Raw genomic sequence first — 18,655 nt, 5'->3', positions numbered from 1 at the left:
AGAAAGTGGGCTTGGAGGAGGATCTAGTCCAGGCATCAGACTTGGGGGCATCTTGGAGGTGCGGCCAGTTTGCTTGAGTTAAGACACGTACAAAGTTGCTAATGTCTCATGTTATTAGTGTTACTACCAAGGTGGGAAGGTCGGGGGTGGGGGCACAGTTTTAGGTGAATAACAAGAACTAACACCATGGAGTGCTTTATATGTAAACGCAAGACTACGTTAACTCCTCTGGTCCCAGTCAGGTCCTCAGAGGGGGACACAGGGACCACCCCACACCCAGACGGAGGGTCTGAGGCTCGGGGCACCGGTGCAGTTGGTGGTGGAGCTGGGACTCGAGTCCAGGCCATCTGACAGCAGACTCTTCCTTACCCCCACCCCTGTCTCTAAATTCACAGCCCTCCCTGAAGGGGTTGGGCCTCCGCTAGATCCAAGCTTTTGTCTTGTACAGTATCTGATGTCCACTTAAAGCACTGAAACTGTGGACTCGGTGGCTCTGACCAAACACTGGGATCACGGTCAGGGGAGGGTGAGCCCCAGCAGTCACTGCTGGTGGAAACAGCAGAGGACCCCGCGGGGGGCTCCGCGGGCACAGCTGATGACCCCTCCCCTGATCTCCTGGTCACTGGCCGCCTTCTCCCCACCCCCAGCAGCAGGGAGCTAGCCAGCAGTAATGAGGGTTAATACTGCTCCGCCGAGGCTCCCTGACAATGCCTTCTGTGTTTCCGTAGGTGGAAAGGAGACTATGGAACCAGAATCCAGCAGTACTTCCCATCCAATTATGTTGAGGACATTTCACCAGCTGAAGGGGAGGAGGCGGATAAGCAGGTGAGTCTCCATGGTTCGTTGCAGGGAGGGACCCGCCGATCCTGTTCTGAGGGCTCCACCGAGCCAGCCCCGTGGACACACTTTTGCATGCGTTGCCCTGAGCTCCAGACCAGGGACAGCGGAGTGATGGCGAAATTAGGACTGTCCCCAAGTTGTGCGTGAAAGTCACTGTGACCAGACAGTCAGGTTTAAATCAGGTTGTGCTGGGCCGGAAGGCTTTGCGTATGCAGGAGGATTCCCTCCAGAGTGAAAATGGCCAGACGGGGAATTTGTCCTTTGCTTAAACCGGCTTGCAGATGAAACCCATTTAGCTCAGCCAGCCAGACGTTCAGAACGTGCTCGGTGTGAGTAAGCATGCCGGCCCACATAGGGGGTGAGGGGAGGCTCTCCTGGTGATATTGCAAACCTGGTTTCTACTCCTCACTGCCTCTTGCTCAGAAAGCTTGAAGAGCAGGTACTTTCAAGGTGACAGCAGTGCACTGAGGCTGAAATCTTAGACTTTCTTCTAAGAGAGTTGGGGCAGTCTAGGAAGGCTGCATGGAGGAAAGGGCCTTTGAGCATTAAAAGTCAAGTTAGAGTTCAACAGTGAGAGACCAGCAGGAGGAAATTCCAGGTGGGAGGTACAGCCTGAGCCAAGGTGTGGTGGCGCTCGGCCTGAGGCAGAGACGTGACCCTCCCAGCTGTGTCTGTCCCATGTTGCCCTTTACCCACAGTCAGCATTAGCCCGGTGGAGGGTGGGGATGAGTCCATGTTACAGGCAGATACACAGTTCAACCAACTTTCCAGAGACCAAGATACTCCCATCTCCTCTGGCCTCTGGGATGGTTCAAATGTGCAGTAGAAGAAAGAGCTGGCAGGTGGAGCAGAAAGCCTGGAGGCCAGACTGCAGAGCTTAGGTGTTGGTTCCGTAGGACACAGGGAGCCACAGAAGGTTTCTGAGCTGGGCTGGAAAAGGAGGCCAGTCCCATTTCATAATAACATCACAAGAAAGGGTCTAGGGTGTTTTTTTGAAACCAGATCTGCGGAAACACTTTGAAACCTGCTCTAGACTGCACAAGGCACGTTTTTACAGGTTGAGAAATGAAGTGCTGAACCTGCCGGCACCTACTCGCCACTGGGTCCCCGTCAGCAACAGGCTTCATTATTTAGCTCTCTCCCCATGGACGTAGCCTGTAATGAAAATGCATTTTAAACAGTTCCACAGGCAGTGTCTCTGCTAAACGGTGTGCTTTGGAAACTGGTTATCTTTTTATTATTCCCGTTAAGATGAATGTGAGTTATGTCTTGTTTCTTCACAGATTATTGAAGACAATCCCTTAGGGTCCCTTTGCAGAGGAATCCTGAACCTCAACATCTATAATGTTGGTATGTGCACATGTGGTCTCAGCCTGGATTCCCACCCAAGTACTCCCCGCCCCCCCCGCCCCCACCTCCCCTTTGGACCGCCCCAGGCAGGGGTGGGTCTTTCTAGCCTCAGCTTGGGTACTGAAGCTGAGTACTGGGCCAGGCTGGTCGATGACTTCATCTTAGGTCTCAAAGATTGCTACGCCATTAACGTCTGTACAGTGTGAAAACAGTCTGGTGCGTACATAACAAGTGCTGGACGGGTGTGGGCTGCTGTTACTCCCAACACCATCATCCTTATTTCAGGGGCCTGCCTGGGTTCCCCGGGCTTTTCTCGGAGGAGATGAGACATCCGTGCAGTGGAGTGTGGAGTTGGGGGTGTCTGGTTCTCAGCCCAGCTCCGCCTCTCAGGCCCTGCGAGACCCTGTGCCTGTCATGACCGCCCCCCCACCCCCCAAGGCTGCAGCTTCCTTCAGCTCAGCTGGGTGTCAGGAAGCCTGGCCTCCCCCTCAGAATCTGGGGCAGGAGGGAGCCCACAGCCTTAAGGGGCTCGTGGTGGCAGGGGTGTGATCTGCACGGGGCTTCCTGGGCCTTTTAAGATGGAAGGGCTGGAGGCAGTGAGGAGAGGCTTTCTGGGCAAGAAGCCGGAGCAGCTTGCTTCTCTGGGGCTGCCCAGGTTTCCAGAGCCGGCTTCCATGTCCTCTGCCCCTCCCACCCCGACCCCTACCCCACAGCAGCCCTTCAGTCCATTAGCCTCAGCAAGTGGGAGAAGGACTCTTATTCCAGTTAACAGATGAAAAAACCAAGCCCCGTAGTGACCACAGGAGCTGCCCGAGGTTCCTCTGCGAGTTATGGGACGAGCTGGATCCAGGGCTTCCCTGGTGGCTCAGATGGTCATCTGCCTGCTGTGCAGGAGACCCGGGTTCGATCCCTGGGTTGGGAAGATCCCCTGGAGAAGGAAACAGCAGCCCACTCCAGCATTCTTGCCTGGAGAATTCCATGGACGGAGGAGCCTGGCGGGCTACAGTCCACGAGGTCACAAAGAGCTGGACAGGACTGAGCAGCTCCACTGGATCCAGGGCATTCGGAGCTCTATCCTCTCTTCCATTGCCCTTTGTATCACCCTACACTGCATTTTCAGAGCACAGGCCTGTGGCTCAGGGTGGTGAACGGGGAGGGGAGTCAGGCCTGAGTTGAGCCTCAGCTTTGGCCGCTGCCAGCTCTGTGACCTTCCATGGGCTACTCTGCCTCAACAAGTCTCTTGTTTTCTCTCCTGTGAAACGGGCAGAACAGGAGTAGCACCCCAAAAAGCTGTGATGAGGATTAAATAAGATACAGCGGGATGTGATCTGCTTAGAGCACTGCCTGGCAGATGAGCCCAGATATCTTAGCTGATGGGATTATTTGGCAGATAATTTTTCCTCTTGTAGCCATCATTTTCTCTTTCTAGAACATACTTTCTCTGCAGAGAGAACCGATTCCATGCCTAGCTTCTCGGGGCTGCCGGCCATGCGTGTCCTGTGCCCATCACTCCAGTCTCTGTCTCCATCTTTGATAACCAGCTGACTCCACAGTGTCTTGGGCTCCCTTTTCCTCTCCTTCCTGTGATGAGGATACTGGTTCTCAGGTTTAGGGTCCACCCTAAGGAAGGCAGGGATGATCTCCTGAGATCCTTCCATATGTCTGCCCAGACCCCATTTCCAGATAAGGTCACATTCACATTTAAGACATGCATTGAGACCCAGACCACGCCGACATCCACACTGATGGTTGGCTTGGGGTTGTAAGAGAAGTGGCCTGGGAACTAGAAGTCTGGTCATCTTGGCCTTCTGTCAGGCTGATCAGGACTTTTGTTATCCTTTTCCCAAAGTGAAAGCCCCACACGGGAAGAACCAGAAGCCTTTCGTCTTTATCTTGGAGCCCAAGAAGCAGGGCGACCCTCCGGTAGAGTTTGCCACGGACAGTGTGGAGGAGCTGTTTGAGTGGTTCCAGAGCATCCGGGAGATCACCTGGAAGATGGACACCAAGGTAAGCCTGGGTACCTGGGCTCCGCTGGGCCTGGTGTCCTCCAGCTTCTGGTCCTCTGCTGAGGGGAGAGGGTGTGTCCAGGCCACAGGAGGAGTGGGCCCTGCAGCCACAGAGAATTTGAGGGGAGTGGCAGGGAGGGGAGCTCAGACAATAGGAGCATTGCGGAGAGGAAGGGGGTGTTGGATCTTCCTGGGGGGGCTGTGTCTCACGTGAAACCTTTGAAGGTTCAGTGTGTGGGCGGTGACCCTTGATGTTTGAGGCCTGTCTGGCCTGGTGTATCTTAACAAAAAAGCTTTGCCGTTCTCACTTTAAATGTTATCTTGCTTCTAAATACTATCCCAAGCAGCCTGGATCCTTCCTGTGCATTCACTGAGCTTATCTCCCTGGACTGGAAAGGGCCCTGGGCATAGTGGAATTCACAAGACCCAGCCCCTTCCTTCCAGAATCTTGTGGGGGAACTTCCACTCCAGATGGGGATGAGATTTTGAGGATTTATCCTGAAAGGTCTTTGTATTTTTCAGTTTTTTATTTTTGCCTGCCATGGCATGTAGGATCTTAGTTCCCGGGCCAGGGGTTGAACCCACACTGCCCACATTGGAGGCACAGAGTCTCAACCACGGAGAAGGGTGAGGTTCTAGGTAAGAACGGGAGGTTTAGAATTAGGCCGACTGGAATGTGCCTCCTGGCATGGCTGGACCCTGGGCAGGTAACCACACTTCTCTGGGCCTCGGTCTCCTTGTCAGTAAAACGGGGAGCCAGATACCTAAGTCAGAGGATGCAGTGAGGACGAACTGAGACGGTGCGTGGACACTCCTGGGCCCGGTGCCTGACACACAGCAGGGCCTGAGGTCATGGTGGTATTTCATCATCACACTGTCATCGTGCCTGGAGGACCGGGGGAAGTGTTGCCGTCTCTTGGATGATGGAGCACGGTGCTGTCTGCTCTTTCTTGTGGCCACAGAGCCGGGAAGAAGTTTCAGGGTTCCCCATGTGCCCAGCTGCTTCTCAGGCAGGTCCTGACCCAAAGGACTGACTCCAGAACGTCCTCAGGATCTTCTGGACCCCTCTGACCTCTGCTGACAGTCGATGAGTCTCCCTCCACCAGTGTACTTGGGCTGATCTTTTCCCCCCCTACTGGGGGCGACTTCGCAGTTGGCCAGTCTCTGGTCACCAGAGGCCCCGGGACTCATCTTTTCAACACCCCGGAGTAAAGTCCTCTTCTTTATAAGACTGTGCCGAGGGCTGTTCAGATGGGCACCTTCCCTGGCATGCCTACCATCTTCCTCCCATCCCAGATCCTCGTCAAGAGGTCTTACGTATGGGTCCTTATTCTTTGCAAGGGTTGTCACATCATCATGTCAGTCACTTGGGATGAACCACGAGCCTGTGGCCAGCAAGGCTGCTCCCACCTTTCCGGGGCCGTCTCATCCCTGCTCTTGCGCCTCCAGTGCAGTACCTCTCCGAGGCACAGGGGTGGGGCGCCACTGTCCTGGGGTTCATCTGAAAGATGATTTCCCCCGTCTTCTTCCAGGTGTGTTTTTCATTGTCGGCTGAGTGGTTGTCATCGTGATCTGGATGGCGCCGTTTGCCAGCCGGTGGTCCTCCTGAGCATGTTCTAGTATGTGGCATTCTGGGCCCCTCTAGCTGAGGATAGAGAAACAGGCTAGTGAGAAAGTGCTTAGCCACCGGTCCCTGTAGGCTTATTCTCAGGCACTCAAGCCTGCTCCGAGTGTGCGGCTGGGAGGGGAGAGGGTATGGCTGTGACACCCTCTGGCCTGGTGCTTCCTGCCTACTCAGTCGCTTCAGTCGTGTCTGACTCTTCGCGATCCCATGGACTGTAGCCCGCCAGGCTCCTCTGTCCACAGGGATTCTCCAGGCCTAAGAATTCTGGAGTGGGTTGCCACGCCTTCCACCAGAGGATCTTCCCGAGTAGGGCTCAAACCTGTGTCTCTTAGGCCTCCTGAATTGGCAGGCAGGTTCTTTACCACTAGCACCACCTGGGAAGCCCCAGGCTCTCTCCATTTCTTCCTTCTGGAGGAAAATGTGACTTCGCTGGAAGGTTATCCCCCTCATTCCCCACCACAGGAAGGTTTCTGAAACTAAGCAAGGCTGCTGTTCTCTCCCTTTGACCTACATTCCTTTTTAATTAGCATTTACATCTGCTAAGTCTTCTCATGGTGATTTCCTTGGTGGCTCAGTCAGTAAAGAGTCTGCCTGTGATACGGGAGACCCGGGTTCGATCCCTGGGTCGGGAAGAGCCCCTGGAGAAGGAAACGGCATCCCACTCCAGTATTCTTGCCCGAAGTCCATGGACAGAGGAGCCTTCTCATATTGATTATGAATGTTCAAAAAACAAAAACAAAATCAAGAGGCAGCAGAAGTGACCAAGGCTCTGTGCTGGGCACAACCAGCTGTAGGAGCTGCTGGTGTGGGAACAAGGAAGGTGGATCCATCCTGCCACTGGGAAACCAACATGAACTGTGCCCTCAGCTTACTCCTGGGAGCTCCCCACTGAGGCCGTGAGAACCTGCCCAGGGCCCTGTAACTTACATCATCTCTGGCTTCTTCTGGTCGATAGCAAAAGACCAGTCACGAAGGTCTGTCTAGTTAGTTTCCAAAGCCTCGACAATGAAGTGTGCTGTGATGCCAAACTCTGGGACAGCCTCTGGGCAAGAACCTACGGGTCTGGAGAGGAACTGTTGCACAGTTTTGAAGTAGCAGCCGGTGTTTCATCTTGAACTGATACTGCTTTCTGCTGAGGTTGAGAGAAAAAGTGATGCTCTATAATCTTTCATTGCTTTGTGTTCTGAGGCCAGAGGTCCGCCCTGTGATACAGGTGTGGCTTGCCTCACCCCACCCTGACTTTAAAGCGGTTGTTCCATCATTAGAAGTGAGCTGTGTCATTGCCAGGGTTTCCTCTCCCCAAACAGCCTATGGTGAAGATTGTGTACCAAGAAGACAATGCCAAGTTGACATAGGGATTAGGGGAGCACATCCGAGGTTTGAGCTTAGCCAAGGGTTCAGTCTCCCTGAAGCATTGGGTGCTGACTGACTGACATCTTTTCTGCTCCATGCCCGCCCCTCCCACGCCAGCCCTTTGAACTTTACTGCTGCAGCTTGTTCTGTGCCTCGGGGATTCAGGGCGTGTGGGAGGGGCTGGTGAAAGCTGGGTGTGCTTAGATGGACTCGGGCAAATTTCACGTTCCGATCTGCCCTGGTGAGGTGGTTGCTGCCCGAGCTCAGGTGACAGGCTTGTTTGCTGGTCACTGCTAGGGTTCACTGGGGCCTCAGGACTTTTGTCAGACTATGACTTTTGTCCTAGGTGAAGGCATTCTTACAGAAGAGTACAGCTGTCCTCTTCAGCTTATTTAAAAAGTGGACACTCTTGTGCTTGGCCTGGAAAGGCGTCTCTGGGCCAATTCGTGCAGCACCCTTGTTTCTCATATGCCCAGCGAGGGGAGAGGCCTCCTTCTTGAATTCGCACGATAGCTGCAGCACGGAGGGACTGATGTTAGCCCCATCATACAGATGAGGAAACTGAGGCAGAGAGGCTCGATGGCTGGCCCACTTGGCAAAGCCAGTAACTCGGGCCAGCTTTCAGACCCGCCTGAGTCCAATCCCCGCTAGGTAACCGCTGGGACACTCCTGTTACCTGAGGACTCACCACCTGTGGGGGGTCCTGCTCCCCAGGGACCTGTCTCGGGGTGGTGGTGGGGGGACACGGGTCTGGACACTTGTGCTGAAAGGCACCAGTGTAGGACAGTCGGATGAGGGACGGTGCGAGGCCAGGTGAGGCCGTGGGCATTCCGGAAGGTGTGGGGGACGCAGTGTCTCTTTCCTAGTCCTGGATGGAGGTCTCCAGGAGAAGGAGTGAGGCGGGGGGTCCAGAGGAAAAGGGACCCGCGGACCTGCCGAGGAGGGAGGAGGGCGAGGGGCCAGGACAGGTGGTGCTATGGTTCAGGGGGACCCGGCGTGTGAACCTGGTGGTGCTGCAGAGAGGTCTCCTCTGGCACCTGGTGGCCGAGGGTGCAGAAGCGACGGAGCCAGGGTGGTGACACGGGGGAGGCTGCTGCTCAGGCCTCTGGTCCCGGCCCGGGCCTGCTACGGGGCCTGGGGTCAGCCGCTCACCCTGTCTGTGTGCTGTGGGTTCTTTGAAGAACGGAGATATATTCTTCCTCTCGGGGATGGGTGGGCTTAGGTAGTATCCGTCAAACAATCAGTACGCGATGCCTGGAGCCAGGCAGCCCCCCAGATGCTGAATGTTGCCACCTGTACGTGATAATCCTCCCAGGGGGTCTGTCCCCACTGTGGCCCCTGGGAGGATGAGTCCGACGTTAGCAGGGGTTGAGAGGGAGGCCTGGTTTGGAGTGGAGCGAGTGGCCTGTCCGCCACGTGGGGATAGACTTGACTGTGGGGTCCTCCAGGGGTGAATGGCTCCCAAGTCCATGGCATGTGGTCTGGTCCCCGGAGGGCCCTTTGCACAGAGCTGTGCATGGTTCAGGGGAGTGAACCATGGTTCAGCGGGTGAGCCACAAAGCTGCCATGGTCTACAGAGATCCTGCACTGGGAGAACTAGAATTTTGGATGAGCTGTAAGAGTGGTTTTAGGGGCCGGATAGGGCGGCGGGCGAGAGCAAGAGGGTTAACAGGAGAGATAAAGAAGAGCCCTCGTCCCTGGTATTCTCGAGAGCCGTGGTTGGAGACTGAGCTCCATGCTGGTCCTGGGTTGACACAGCGTGGTGGAGAATTTCCGCAGGCAGAGGAAGCGGGGAGAGGAGTGGGGGTCGGGGAAGGGAAAACTCTCCACCACTGTGATTTGTGCATGCGCGGGGTCCAAGAGGAAAGAGGGGGATACTCAGAGGAGGAGGATGCCCGCCAGGTGAGCTGGAAGGACAGGGTTTCCCAGCTGCCAGCTTGAGAGCTGAAACTAAAGACGGTTGGCTCCACACAGGAGAACAACATGAAGTACTGGGAGAAGAACCAGTCCATCGCCATCGAGCTCTCAGACCTGGTCGTCTACTGCAAGCCAACCAGCAAGACCAAGGACAACCTCGGTACCGTCTGCCCGTCACCCCGCCCCCAGCCTTGGGGAACACGCGGCTCCTTTCTGAGCCTGGCGCTGCGCACAGCATAGCGACGGTGGTTCCTGCCCATCCTCCGTGCGCAAAGTGGGAACTTCCCCGTCACAGTGTCCTCGGGGCCAGGATGCTGGTGAAGTAGGCCCTCCTGGTATCTTTAGAAGGAAAAACCTCTTAAAGGGTTCATTGTTTTTTTTTTCTGCCGATGTATGTTTATTCTCTCGTAGTCGTGGACAGAAATCCAAAGTCAGTATCACTGAGCTGAAATCAAGGTGTCAGCAGGGCCCCCGCTCCCTCCAGAGGAAGATCTGGTCCTGGCCTCCGGCAGCTTCTGGTGGCCACTGGCATTCCTTGGCTTGTGGCCACTTCCCTCCGGTCCCCACCTTTGTGGTCACGTTGCCTTCTCTTCTCTGTACTCCCATTTCCCTCAACCTATCAAGTATAAAGACTGTGTGGTTTCACTTAGGGCCAGGTAATCTACCCACTTCAAGCCCTCCATCTGCCAAGTCCGTTTGAAAGAACATAGTCACAGGTTCCAGAGGTCAGGACCTGAGTATCTTTGGAGGTCTGCTGCAGGAGAATTCAAAAGTGGATCTTCAACCACATTCTCCAAAGCAGCAGGTTCTTTGCTCTAATAATGGTCTTATTCATATTTTCTTCCCCCTTTCAAGCAACTCCTGTAGTTGCTTGTAATTCCAGGGCAGACCAGAGAATCTGTAATTCCAAGGCAGAGAGAGAGGCAGTCCTAAATCCTGGAGTTTGTGGTCTTCCAGAGGCTGGTCCCTGGGCACCTCTTGATGTCCAGGGCAACAGGCTGGAGCTCTTAACTGGAGTCGGCCAGGCCCGGCGTGTTTAGGAGCTGTCCCACCTAAAGCAGAGCTTTATCCAAACAGTTCAAGAATTGTTGGCGTTTCCCTCTATGCCACTTCCCATTCATTGTCCCTCCACAGGCACCCCGTTTCCTCTCTCTCTCTCCCCTTCCTGCGGGCAGGCGGTTCTCCCTCCATCAGGATGCTGGGTTCACTCATCTCATGTCTGCGACACCTTTGCTGAGGAAGCCAGGACCCCTGTCTGCATCTTCCACTCCTCAGATCTCCTCCCTGCTGATCCCTTCCTGCACCACACCTTTCTATAACTGTTTCCTGTATCGCTTTGGTGGTTTCCTGCACCAGGCTGCTAGTAGTTTTAAAGAAAAAAAGCAGATTACATTAATGCTAGACTAAGAGGCAGTGGGAACCCTGGGCTGCCTTTTCATCTCTGACACTTCCCCAGAGGGCAAGAGCCCACTGCAGAACCAGTTACGTTGGGATCGTCACAACCACTTGAACGTCTTCTCCGAGAGAGGTTCCTGGTTGCGACTGACAACCTGCACATCCTGCCAGTGGCGTTAAGAAAAGCTCACAAGACACAGGATAAACGTTGACTCCCTCTCTTTGTGCAGAAAACCCCGACTTCCGAGAAATCCGCTCCTTTGTGGAGACGAAGGCTGACAGTATCGTCAGACAGAAGCCCAGCGATCTCCTGAAATACAATCAGAAGGGCCTGACCCGTGTTTACCCCAAAGGACAACGGGTGGACTCCTCCAACTACGACCCCTTCCGCCTCTGGCTGTGCGGCTCCCAGATGGTGGCACTCAATTTCCAGACTCCAGGTAAAGGAGGCCGATTGTGGCCAGTAAATCTGTGACGGGGCATCATTCCAGGCACATTCTTCTGGGGCCACCAGTGCGATGTGGTGGCCGGAGCACGTAGTTTTTCTTAGGAGCCGTCAGAGTTCAGCCAGCATGCTAGTGTGAGGTCCCATCTCTTGAATGAAGCGGTGAAGGGGACCACTGGGCGCGCCAGATGTTGGCGTTTGGCAGGCTTCTCGATGGTAAGTGACAGACGTGGAGTCAGTCTGGTTTCAGGGAGAAAAGTGAGTGCGTTTGCTCACGTAATTTAAGTCTAGGAGTGGAGCTTCAGGCACAGCGGGATCCAGGTGTCCAGTGGCTATGTCCTGGCCCCCCTCCTCTTTGAGCCTGTCCTTCTCTGGCGGCTTTATGCTCGGGCTCTCTTCTGGAGATAATCGTCTGCTGGAAAAAGCCAACATGCCCAACTTCTTCACGCAAAGGGTAGCATTAATTACAGTGCACGGTGCAGAGGCACTGTGGTGGTTCTTTCAGCCTCTCTGGAGGACCTGTTCATCAGTACTGTCTCCTTTGTATTGTTTTTGTGCCTGCGTCAGAGTCCACTGAGTGGAACCATCATGTCCTCAACTGGCGCCCTGCTGAGGCGGGCCGAGGTGACTTCCCTTCATTGCTGTTGCGGACAGCACTGCCCCCCCATAACCTTGTGTGAGCCTCCCTTCACACGTGGGAGCACCTGTGGTGCAGGGTGGATCCAACAGCTTTGACCAACTGGCCCCGAGCGAAACCACTGCACGCCTGTATCCAGGAGTGTCCAGACCGCCCTCCATGGAGACTGTGGGCGGGAATGCAAACGGGTGAAACTCTCTCTGGCTTAACTTCACCAACTTAGTTTTAGCAAACGCCTCAGTCTTTGATAGTGAAAACTGGTGTCACATTGTAGTCAGAGCTTCCCTTATTGGTAACTTCTCTGAGTAACAGAGAAGTTAACCAGTTTTTCATATCCTTAAGAAACATAGGCATTTTCTTTTCTGCAGATTATATTTGTGCTTCTTATTTTTCTAAGGGGGTGTAGGTATTCAAAGCAAACAGTTATCAGATTTCTTAATAGGTTAAAGTTACCTGTCAGTGGAGTGAAACAGATTTTTCTAAAGCATGTCAGATTCTATGGAAATTTTGTCCTGTGTAAAAATGTTTAGCTTTGAGTACGTTCTGGACTTTGTATCATACTTGGAAAGTTGTCCCCAGTGGGAGTTTTTTTTTTTTTAATCCAATTTTCTTCCAATAACATGAGTTTTTAATGAATTTTTAAACCCATAGTTTTAAGTCAGATACCCATTTTAACAGTCACCTCATATTATTTTTATCTTTTATTGGGGTATAGTTGCTTTGCAATGTTGTGTTAGTTTCAGCTGTACAGTGAAGTGAACCAGCTATCTGTGTACATACATCCCTCCCTCTTGGACCTCCCATCCCATCCCTCTTGGTCACCACAGCAGAGCTCCCTGAGCTACGCAGCAGGTTCCCGCTAGCTATCTGTTTTATAGATGGCAGTGAACGTACATCAGTCCTAGTCTCCCACTGTGTCCACATGTCCATTCTCTACATCTGTGTCTCTATTCCTGGCCTAGGGTCATCAGTGCCATTTTTCTAGATTCCACATATATGCATCAATATTTGATACCTGTTTTTCTCTGTCAGACTTACTTCACTCTGGATGATAGACCCTGGGTCCATCCCCCTCTCTACAAATGACCCAATTTCATTCCTGTTTTATGGCTGAGTAGTATTCCGTTGTATACATGTGTCACATTTTCCTTATCCACTCATCTGTCCGTGTGCCTCAGATTACTTCTGGAAGAAGGTGTAAGTCCCCCCCTACCCATCCCCTTGGGCCCCCTTTCTTGCCCCGCTCTCTGCAGCAGCGCTCTCTCCGCAGATAAGTACATGCAGATGAACCACGCCCTGTTCTCCCTCAATGGGCGGACAGGCTACGTCCTGCAGCCCGAGAGCATGAGGGCGGAGAAGTATGACCCCATGCCGCCCGAGTCCCAGAGGAAGATCCTGATGACCCTGACGGTCAAGGTAAGGCCCCGCCCTCTGCCCGGTCTCCTTGTGCAAACCGTCAACGCCCAGACGCAGTTGAGGATCTTCACTGTGGTGCACACCAGGGTCGTTGCAGGGGCAGAGAGGTCCATCGTGGTCACCTCCCCTTGTTGTTGGTGGGGCGAGTTACAGATCCATCTCTTGCTGGGATCAGCAGGATCAGCCATCTGGTCAGAGAGAGAGAGAGAGAGAAATAAAACAGGTGCAACACAGCTCTCTGCTCTTTACGGAGGAGAGGGCTTATCCCTGCAATGGCCACTTTGAGGGGTGGAAGCTTTTAAAAACTGACCCAACTTTTAGACGTTGCGTTGTCTCTTTGTTAAGAGTTCCTGTTTTCTCCTGTTTGGAAACTATGCAAGGTAGGGAAATGAATTGCATTTCTCGTAAGATTAAGGGGGCTTCCCTGGTGGCTCTGACGGTAAAGAATCTGCCTGTAATTCGGGAGACCCAGGTTCAATCCCTGGGTTAGGAAGAAACCCACTCCAGTGTTCTTGCCTGGAGAATCCCATGGACAGAAGAGGCTGGCGGGCTGTAGTCCATGGGGTCTCAGAGAGCCGGACGCGACGTAAGTGATTAACACACACACACAAGATTAAGGAAGAGACACTGAGGCATATGTGACCAAAGGTCTTAAAAAAAGGCCCATTACAAAAAGAACTGCACATTCTCCCCATCCTTTCCCTGGAGGAGCTGGGAAACAGAGTGAGTGAACTCTGTCTCTGTAGGTGCCCCCTGGGCGTTTGTGATTCTGTGTGCAAGGAGGTCTACCTGTTGAGTCTGGTTTGGGGCTCCGATCCTGGCTCATCCTTGCCAGCTCTAGGACTCCACCCTGACTCCCCTCACCCATTTCCTTGTCCACAACAGGGAAGCAGTGGGGGTGTCCCCTACCGGAGGGTGTAGCACCTCACCAGTGATGAGGAAACGAGAACCCACCCATGTAGAACTTTCCAGCCCTGCCCAGGGTGGAGTGAGGGGGGTGGATTCTAACACTTGGCTCTTGGGGTCCTAGGTTCTGGGGGCCCGTCATCTCCCCAAACCCGGACGAAGCATCGCGTGTCCCTTTGTGGAGGTGGAGATATGCGGAGCGGAGTATGACAACAACAAGTTCAAGACGACAGTTGTGAGTAAGTTGCCTGGGTCCCTTCCTCACTGAGACTTCAGGCGAGCTGAGTCACACGTTGGAGATGCTGGTCAGCGGGGCTTCACTGATGCGCTGGTGGCCAGGTCTCTCCCATCGTCCCCCTGCCCTCTGTGGGCAGCTCGGAGGGGCAGCGGAGGGCCGCGGGACTCGAGAGCTGGGCCCCCTGCGGTGTTCCTCAGCCTGTCACTCACGTCAGGAGGCCTGGGTGTGGCCGCGGCTCCCTGTGCCCGTCACTCCGGGGTGTCCCCTCTGTATCAGCCTCTACCTAAGTCCAAGGCTCAGAGAGGATGCGGCTGATCCGCCCCCAAGGCTGCAGCCAAACTTGGGTGATCTGACCCCACAGCGGGCAGGGAGGCCCAGAGAAATGGCTTGTTCTGCTATTTGAAGCCTGGGAAAAACTGAACTGGGGGCCTTTCTAGGCTTGGGATCACTGCTAAGCTGCTAAGTCACTTCAGTCGTGTCTGACCCTGTGTGACCCCATAGACGGCAGCCCACAAGGCTCCAGTGACCATGGTATTTTCCAGGCAAGAGTACTGGAGTGGGATCACTGGTCCCTGGTAAAAGGTAGCTGGATAAACAGCTCACAGACTGGCCGGTGAAGCTGGCCTTGTGGAGGGTGAAGGTTGCCTCTTTACCCTGCTCCCTGAGGCTGGCTCTCCTCAGTGACTCCAGAACCCACCGCCTGTTCAGAGCCTGGCCCGCCTCCCCCATCAGATGAGGGATGTGGCCCCCACCTCATCTTTTCTTTCTGACAAACCTGTTGTCGGCTCTGTGGTCCACCTCCCATCCCCCCCACGTCCCAGGGAGTTGAGATGGGAGAGCTCGAAGAAGAGGTGGTCCTATCCCCTCTGCTTACTGAGGGCCAGGTCTGCGATGCCACTGGAAAAAAAAAAGGATTAGATCTTGGCCTAGATGTGTATTTACATGGCTGCTAAGGAGATCCAAAGCTGATGGGTGTAGAGATGGTGAACTGAGAGGGGGCAGGACAAATGGGGCCCCTGAAAGAGCCTGGATCTTCTTCCAGATGACAATGGCCTCAGCCCTGTTTGGACCCCAACACAGGAGAAGGTGACGTTTGAGATTTATGACCCCAACCTTGCGTTTCTGCGCTTTGTGGTTTATGAGGAAGATATGTTCAGTGATCCCAACTTTCTGGCCCATGCCACGTACCCCATTAAAGGAATCAAGTCAGGTAAGGCCTGTTTTAATTATAGTGTTCAGTTTTTCTTGGCATTGATTTTTGGTTTGCGTTGCCGGCTTTTGAAAAGAATGAAGCCTTTGTCTTGGTTTGTATTCAGTCGTGGGTAGGCTGAGCAGTGGATCCTCGTGGGGGTCCCGTGAGTGGGACAGAGACAGGGGAGGGAGGCAGGATGGGGTGCTGGGCGGCTCCGGGGGGCTCCTGCATCCAACATTGGATTACTAGCTGACGGTCCACTTGGCACTGTAATTGGATTTCGTTTTGGAAGCTTAGACTCTGTTGGCCTCTCCTCAGGCAGGCTCAGGGGCTGGTTAGGTGCTTGCAGGGGAGGACGAGGTCCAGGGCCACAGTCTTAGGTCCCTTCTCCCCACCTCATCCTGGGCAAGTCATCTGGGCTGTCAGAGCATCACCTTCCTCTTCTCTGAGGTTGACTGATTCACTTCTGATTGTCTCCCATGCTGAGCAAAACAAAACCTCCTGTGTGCCTGGAGAAGGGCCCTATATTTCTGAGAAAAACAGCCACAGATCCTTCTGGATTCTTTATGAGGTCACTGGTCCCTGTTTTTCAAGGATCATTTTTTTTAAGAGAAAAAGACCACTTTCCTTTTAGTAATTTGTATACACAGATAGTCTTTTCTCTTGATGTTGCTTGAAAACCTTGGGTCTTATTTGTTTTTTTAATAATTCTTTCTCAACTTGGAAACACATCAGATACTCTCTAAATTTCTACACCTTTCTTTGCGTCTGCTTTTGATCATTTCTACAAGTAGGTGAGTGTGTGTGGGGTGGGGGGAGATCCAGGTTCCTGGGCCTATCCCAGGGTGTTCTCATTCAGCCCCTCTGGGGTGGGGCCCAGGAACCTGCATGTGTAGCCAGCTCCTCAGCTGGCATTTGGAGAAAACTGAGTGAGACCTCAGCTGCCCCGTTTTGAGGAAACACATTCCCACTTGAGAGATACTTGCCTGATTAGAAATACCATACCGTTTTCCTAATTTGTTAAGAGCAATGTACACTCGTTTGTAAGTCTGAGAGGCCTGATGTTTGCCAGTCCTCTGGGTTAACTTGCCCCCACTTTCCAGCAAATGACGTTAAACTCAGCTGTTTAGCTGCAGGACTTCTTTACTCTGCAATTCACCTCCTATACGTCAGCCAAGTAAGTCAGGCTTACAACAGAGTTCTTTTTTTTTTTCCCCATAAACAATAATGTACGTATTTGTAACAAATAATGTGGCAACAATGTTTGTAAATCAAAAATTATAAGAGTATTAGGGTAAATAGACAAGAACATTGTAAGGGGCATTCCCTGGTGGTCCAGTGGTGAGGATTCCATGCTTCCACTGCAGAGGGGCACAGGTTTGATCCCTGTTCAGGGAACTAAGATCACACACGCAGTGCAGAGCTGCCAAACAAACAAATGCTAAGTCCACATTGTAGGGGATTCCAGTTCCGGTTCAGCCGCTTGATCATGTCCGACTCTTTGCGACCCCAGGGACTGCAGCACGCCAGGCCTCCCTGTCCGTCACCAACTCCCAGAGTTTACTCAAACTCATGTCCATTGAGTCAGTGATGCCATCCAACCATCTCATCTCTGTCATCCCCTTCTCCTCCTGCCTTCAATCTTTCTCAGCATCAGGATCTTTTCAAATGAGTCACTTCTTCGCATCAGGTGGCGATGGATTTGTAGCTGTGCCCTCCCCTTCCGGACACAGCAACCCCTAGACGCATCCCGCACGGAGCAGGGGCTCTGCCGTGTCCCCCTCCAGACAGGGTCCTCACGGAGCCCCCAGCCCCTCCCAGTGCTCAGAGGCCGGCTGATGAGCAGCTGCCTTAACTGTATGGACTCCTCTAGAAAACGCTGTGACTGAGCTTAGGGGGATTTAGAACACAAAGAACATCTCAAGGATGATACAGAATGTGACCAGCTGTGAGACGCTCACAGGAAGACCTTCTCTCCCCCTCCTGCCTGGGACATCCATATTCATGGAGGGCATGCCACAGAATTACAATACCTTTGTGCATAAGGCTTTGAGGGCCTTCTGAACTTGAAAATAAACCCTGCCTGTTGTTACCAGGGATGCACTTAAGCCTTTAAGCCAGCTGGAGCTCAGGAAAGAGGGAAAACAGCATTTATTGTGCTCGGTGCCTCAAAACTCTCTTTTAATCCTCGCAGCAGTCCTGTGGAAGGAGTTTTATCATCTCCACTTTTTAAATATAAGCACTCTGGGGCTGAGAGATGTTAATTAACTAGCTCAGGGGTCACGCACCTGTCCGGCCAGAGCCTGGGATTCAGACCCAGGAATGTCTTGACTTCAAACCCCATGTTCTTCTTACTCTGCTGGCCACCCTCGGGGCCGCCGTGACTCCCGACCAGCCAAATACTGATGCTGCTTCCAGCGGGGTCTCCGTTCCCCTTTCCTCTCGGGTCTTGCTGTGTCAATCAGAAGAAAAGTAGCATCAGTTTCTAGTGAAACCGCCCAGCACCTTTCAGCCTCGTCCACATGAGGGGCTGGTGGTAACGATGCGACTTGGGCAGTGGCAGGGCGTCTGCGGACCTGGAGACGTCCCTCCGAGGGAGGGGACGGAGCTCACTGCCCCCAGTGGGGAGGCCCGCACCGGGCACTGGGCTGGCCCCCTCTGCTCTGGGTGCGTCGGCAGCCTCCCTGAGCACCAGAGGGCACTCGGCACTGCAGTACGTTCTGGCAGTTGATCAACACCTACACCGGCAGCTTCCGCCGAGACCAGCTCCGTAGAGGTGCAGGACCTCGGCCCCGTCCCAGGCCTCTGGAGTCAGCATCTGCATTTTAACAAGACCCAGAGGTGATTCACATCTTAGCATAATTCCCAACACATATAAGGGGAAAACAGAAAATTTCTCCACAGCAGAATTCAAGGAGAGCAGGGTCCCCCGGAATCCTTCAAGGAGAAGAGTGTGACCTAAGAGTTTTGTGTTGTGCCCACTCAAGTGTAAAATCAAAGGATGGATATGTTCAAACAGGCAGTCTGGGGATTATTGTCCCCGTGAGCTCGTACTGAAGATCACAAAAGACAGTTTTAGCAGCCAGAATATCTAATGGAAAAAAGTCAGTTCAGTTCAGTAAGGAGGTGGTGAGCATTGGACATTGAAAAAAAATCATTGTGTTTTAAGTTTTATGTCACAAAAAGGACACTGAACAAATACAGAGTTCTTGTTCATCAGATTCATGCTGACAGAAGAAGTGTAGAGATGTCTCCATCTTTCTTTGAAGCAAGAAGTAAATATCACCTGATAGATTGCTGCTGCTAAGTCGCTTCAGTCGTGTCCGACTCTGTGCG

General features: G+C 53.2%; 1 protein-coding gene and 1 long non-coding RNA gene across 5 annotated transcripts in view; one reads left to right on the top strand and one right to left on the bottom strand.

Moving 5' to 3' along the window:
• Positions 1-18,655, top strand: part of PLCG2 (phospholipase C gamma 2) — a 153,415-nt gene that overhangs the window by 118,500 nt on the left and 16,260 nt on the right. For 3 of the 4 annotated variants that reach the window (XM_081514169.1, XM_081514170.1, XM_081514171.1), the window contains 8 exons: positions 729-825; positions 2,124-2,190; positions 4,040-4,197; positions 9,148-9,250; positions 10,716-10,925; positions 12,838-12,983; positions 14,014-14,128; positions 15,170-15,337. In XM_081514169.1, coding sequence (XP_081370295.1) covers positions 729-825; positions 2,124-2,190; positions 4,040-4,197; positions 9,148-9,250; positions 10,716-10,925; positions 12,838-12,983; positions 14,014-14,128; positions 15,170-15,337 — 1,064 coding nt within the window. The remainder of the gene's footprint in view (positions 1-728; positions 826-2,123; positions 2,191-4,039; positions 4,198-9,147; positions 9,251-10,715; positions 10,926-12,837; positions 12,984-14,013; positions 14,129-15,169; positions 15,338-18,655) is intronic. The other variant, XR_014060596.1, reaches the window with a different exon arrangement.
• LOC145514968 (uncharacterized) lies at positions 12,259-15,013 on the bottom strand. Its single transcript, XR_014060599.1, has 2 exons — positions 14,903-15,013; positions 12,259-13,171 (listed from the first exon to the last, which is right to left on the bottom strand). It is a non-coding gene; the product is annotated as an uncharacterized LOC145514968 (long non-coding RNA).

The sequence above is a fragment of the Giraffa tippelskirchi genome, chromosome 7 (genome assembly GCF_054371585.1).
Source record: "Giraffa tippelskirchi isolate mGirTip1 chromosome 7, T2T-mGirTip1v1.2.pri, whole genome shotgun sequence".
Taxonomy (NCBI): Eukaryota; Metazoa; Chordata; class Mammalia; order Artiodactyla; family Giraffidae; genus Giraffa; species Giraffa tippelskirchi.
Note: the sequence above shows the minus strand (reverse complement) of the source record. Positions and strands in the feature narration are given on the sequence as shown.